Source organism: Nansenia antarctica, assembly GCF_963989245.1.
Source record: "Nansenia antarctica genome assembly, chromosome: 1".
NCBI classification, from domain to species: Eukaryota; Metazoa; Chordata; class Actinopteri; order Argentiniformes; family Microstomatidae; genus Nansenia; species Nansenia antarctica.
In genome coordinates, this window is record NC_137674.1 from 38,083,456 (window position 1) to 38,087,429 (window position 3,974).

At 42.5% G+C, this 3,974-nt stretch overlaps 1 protein-coding gene across 2 annotated transcripts in view; it reads right to left on the reverse strand.

Annotated features, from left to right (window-relative positions):
* LOC308164712 (TRAF2 and NCK-interacting protein kinase-like) overlaps nucleotides 1–796 on the reverse strand; it is a gene marked incomplete at both ends in the record, with an annotated part of 48,017 nt that extends 47,221 nt beyond the window's left edge. For both annotated transcript variants that reach the window (XM_080538727.1, XM_080538728.1), the window contains one exon: nucleotides 740–796. In XM_080538727.1, the coding sequence (XP_080394853.1) occupies nucleotides 740–796 (57 nt within the window). The remainder of the gene's footprint in view (nucleotides 1–739) is intronic.
* Between the last annotated feature and the right edge of the window lie 3,178 nt (nucleotides 797–3,974).

Genomic DNA, 3,974 nt, shown 5'->3' on the forward strand with positions numbered 1-3,974 from the left:
ACACGCACCAATAACTGACTAACAAGAAACACATAAGCCTATTCAACAGTGATTTAGCAGTCTAGGCTAGCCTTAAGCAGACATAACAGGCACTAGGGGAAATTATAATTGGGCTATGATGTTTACAATTATCCTGCACCAAATGGAAGGATGGACACTGTGTTAGTATCAGTGAAATGTTGTGTTGGACACACACACACACGCGCACACACACGCGCGCACACACACGCACACGCGCACACACGCACACACACACACACACACACACACACACACACACACACACACACGACAGCTGTGTCGTCCCGAATCTGAGCTGAGATATTCAGCATTGGGTGAAATATGAAAGCTTCACAATCACATTCCATCATTGACTGAATAGGCGACATTAATAGGCTACTGAATAACAAGCCTTAGAACACCTTTTAACTGCAGGAAAATGAAGTGGGGGTTTTTGTGCATTTGTAACCACCTGTCATTAGTTAGTAGTATAGCCTACAGAGGGGCTGTATGTATATTGGGATACATTGTAGCGGCCTCCCGTCTCAAACACATCCGCCCCATGCAGCCTCTGCTCCCCCGCGGAGTGTGAGAGGGCTATTCGTGGAGTGTCAGGTGCGCGCACAGATAGACGCGCGCGCACGCACACACACACACACACACACACACACACACACACACATTAATTCCCAACTGATAATAAAACACAGATACTGTAAATCCCATCTCGTAGGCCTACCCTCAAAGCGGAGAGGTCGATCTCGTCCAGGCTCCGAGCTGGAGAGTCGCTCGCCATGTTGTAAATCGGGGCCAAACCTCAGCACCAAAACCCCGACGAACCGACCCCGCGAGGACGGCCTTGGATGTCACTGCTCTGTCGTCCCCTCTCCTCCTCGGCGTGTGGAAGCGTGTCTGTGTCTCTCTCTCCCTCTCTCTCGCTCCCAGCGATGACGATTCAGACCGGGCCTATAAAGTCTAACTGAAAAAGATCCTCTCTAGTCCTCGGATCATGTAACTCTATGTGAACGATGCTAGAGCAAAAATATTGGCGCGTGATAACGGGACGTGCACAGCATCACCTCCGAATCCATGTTTGCAGGTTTTAGTAGTACAGCGACGAGTACAGTCCCACACCCCGCCCCTCAGAGGATGGACCAGGGGGCGGAGGGAGGGAGGGAGGGCGGGGGCTGCATCTCCACAGGTCTGCGTCTCGGTAGTCAAACATGACTGCTGAAAAGATTTGGGCCGATTCCTTTCTGTCACAAGAGTATATCATGTGTTACAACAGAAAGCGACATCGAGGCTAATATTCGTCAGTGGCACACATGGAAAGAAGAACTTTGATCCCCTATATATTTGTATTATTAAAGCTCACGGTAAACTCTCGCCTATTGTGTTGGCTCCCCCTAGCCCTAGCATACAGCTATGCTCTACCTAACGGTTACTGCAGCTCATTTGTCAGACTCATAATATATAATAAAAGTCTGTAACTATAATAATAATAATAATAATAATAATAATAATAATAATAATAATAATAATAATAACTATAATAATACTATTACTACTACTACTACTATAATAATAATAATAATAATACTACTACTACTACTACTATAATAATAATAATAATAATAATAATAATAATAATAATAATAATACTGTAATACATATTATTTTGGGGGGTTGGGCAGACAGCCAGACAGACACAAAGATAGCCATACATACACAACCAAGGGTAATAGAATGTGCATGTGTCACAAGCGACCAACTACACCACCCAAGTTTATTTCCCTAAGGGGCCTTGGCCAAGACCACAAAAACAGGTTCTTTCAAGAAGGGTTGAGTCTCTCCATATGTTCTGGGAGTGTCCAGTTGTGGCAAATTTTGGGAACCATGTCAATTCTGTGATGTCCAAGTTATTTAAGATTCACTATGTTCCTAATCCATGTTTATGTTTGCTCAATGACGACTCTGATTTTGATTTAAGTATTACGCAAAAGAAAATGTTATTTGCTGGTTTCACCAGACTATTTGTTCGGTCTACTGACGCCGACCGAAAGGCTGGACTGAAGGACACGGATACCATTCAACTCGTTTTTCTTATTTTTAGTGAAAATTGAATAGATTGTAAAACCTGCGAATGCAGACAACAAAACATACATGAATACACAGCTCTGACACATTCAATGACTAACACAAAGCCTATAAATGTTACACAAAGCACGCATCATACACACTAACCGTGGCATCCCTCAAGTCCTGGCATCACACAATGAACCCATACGCACGGTATCCCACTACTAAGCACCTAATCACAGCCCCCAATATCCCTACGCATAACTGATCACTATAATCAAACAATTCCCACGCAGTTATGAGGCATAACTCAAAATAATGTTACTAATAATTAATAATTAATAATAACTTATAATTATTCAAATAACATTCAAAATAACATTCCACATTTGTCCCATTTTATAGGCTGAAATATGCACACTGAAACTCCCCATCCTAACTGGACAGTACACTATTCTTCAACATTGGATGACACTTGATTTCTGTATGAACACTTTTTGGTTTTACTCTTTACAGAGGATTGTGAATCTTGAGTGCACAACGGCCAGATTGAACAAAGCAAGGCCCAGTACAGTTGATGCGTGGAAGGCTTATTCATTGAACTTGACCCACCTGACTACTCTGTAATTTGATGTTCCATATACCCCAATGGTCCGGATTGTGTTATATTTCTACTATTTGGCTATGACTTGTCTGCTACACTACACCTTTTCTTTTTTGTTTTCTTTCTTTTTTCCCTCCTTTCCTTTCTTGTTCTGTATTGTCATTGTTATGTGTTGTTAAAAGCAATAACAAATCTTGATCACAAAAAAAAAGAAGGGTTGAGTGGTGGAAGATGGAATGGAACACAAAACAAGTATGTTGTTCAGTATGCTGCTATGCTACATTTTCGTCCACAGCAGTACAAAAAGGTTCCCCTAATCTGAAAGGGAGGAGGATCACCAAAAGCATAACCAAACAATACATAAACCAAAACACAATGGAGGGGCTGGTGCAGGACCAGAGATGCACTAAAGGTAGTAGTTCAAAGTTCACTTTCGTTAAATAAGGATGCCATAGCAACTAAGGCATCCAAAGTACATCTTCCACATCTCTTGCCAAACAGGCACACTTCCCCCCTCTTCCTTCCCCCTGGATGTTTTTTCTTTATTGTACCATTCTGAGTAAACTCTAGAGACAGTTTTAGAAATACTCAAACCAGCCCGTCTGACACCAACAACCATGCCACGGTCAAAATCACTGAGATCAAAACATTTCCCCCATTGTGATGGTTGATGTGAACATTACCTGAAGCTGCTGGCCTGTATCTGCAGGATTGTGCTGCTGCCACTTGATTGGTGGATTAAATAATTGCATGAATGAGAAGGTATAGGTATTCACCTAATAAAGTGGTCGGTGAGTGTTTATTCAAAGAATGGCAGGGGAGTGTTGCAGTGGGTTTAACGTTCTTGGAAACTCTATGCTGTCAAACAGACACAGCTCCACCCCAAAGCAATTGAGGAATACTGAAAGGCATTTTTTGTTTTTTTAGGCGTGGGGGGAGGTAGAAGGTGCATGTGTCACAAGCTACCAACTACACCACCCAAGGTTATTTCCCTAAGAGGCCTTGGCCAAGGTTCTTTCAAGAAGGGTTGAGTGGTGGAAAATGGAATGGAACACAAAACGAGTATTTTGTTCAGTAATGCTATGCTACATTTTCCTCCACAGCAGTACAAAAAGGTTCTCCTAATCTGAAAGGGAGGAGGATCACCAAGAGCATAACCAAACAATACATAAACCAAAACACAATGGAGGGGCTGGTGCAGGACCAGAGATGCACTAAAGGTAGTAACTTGTAATACAAGTTGTAATACAAGCTAAATGGAGCACAATAGAGGTGATGGCAGACATGGTCC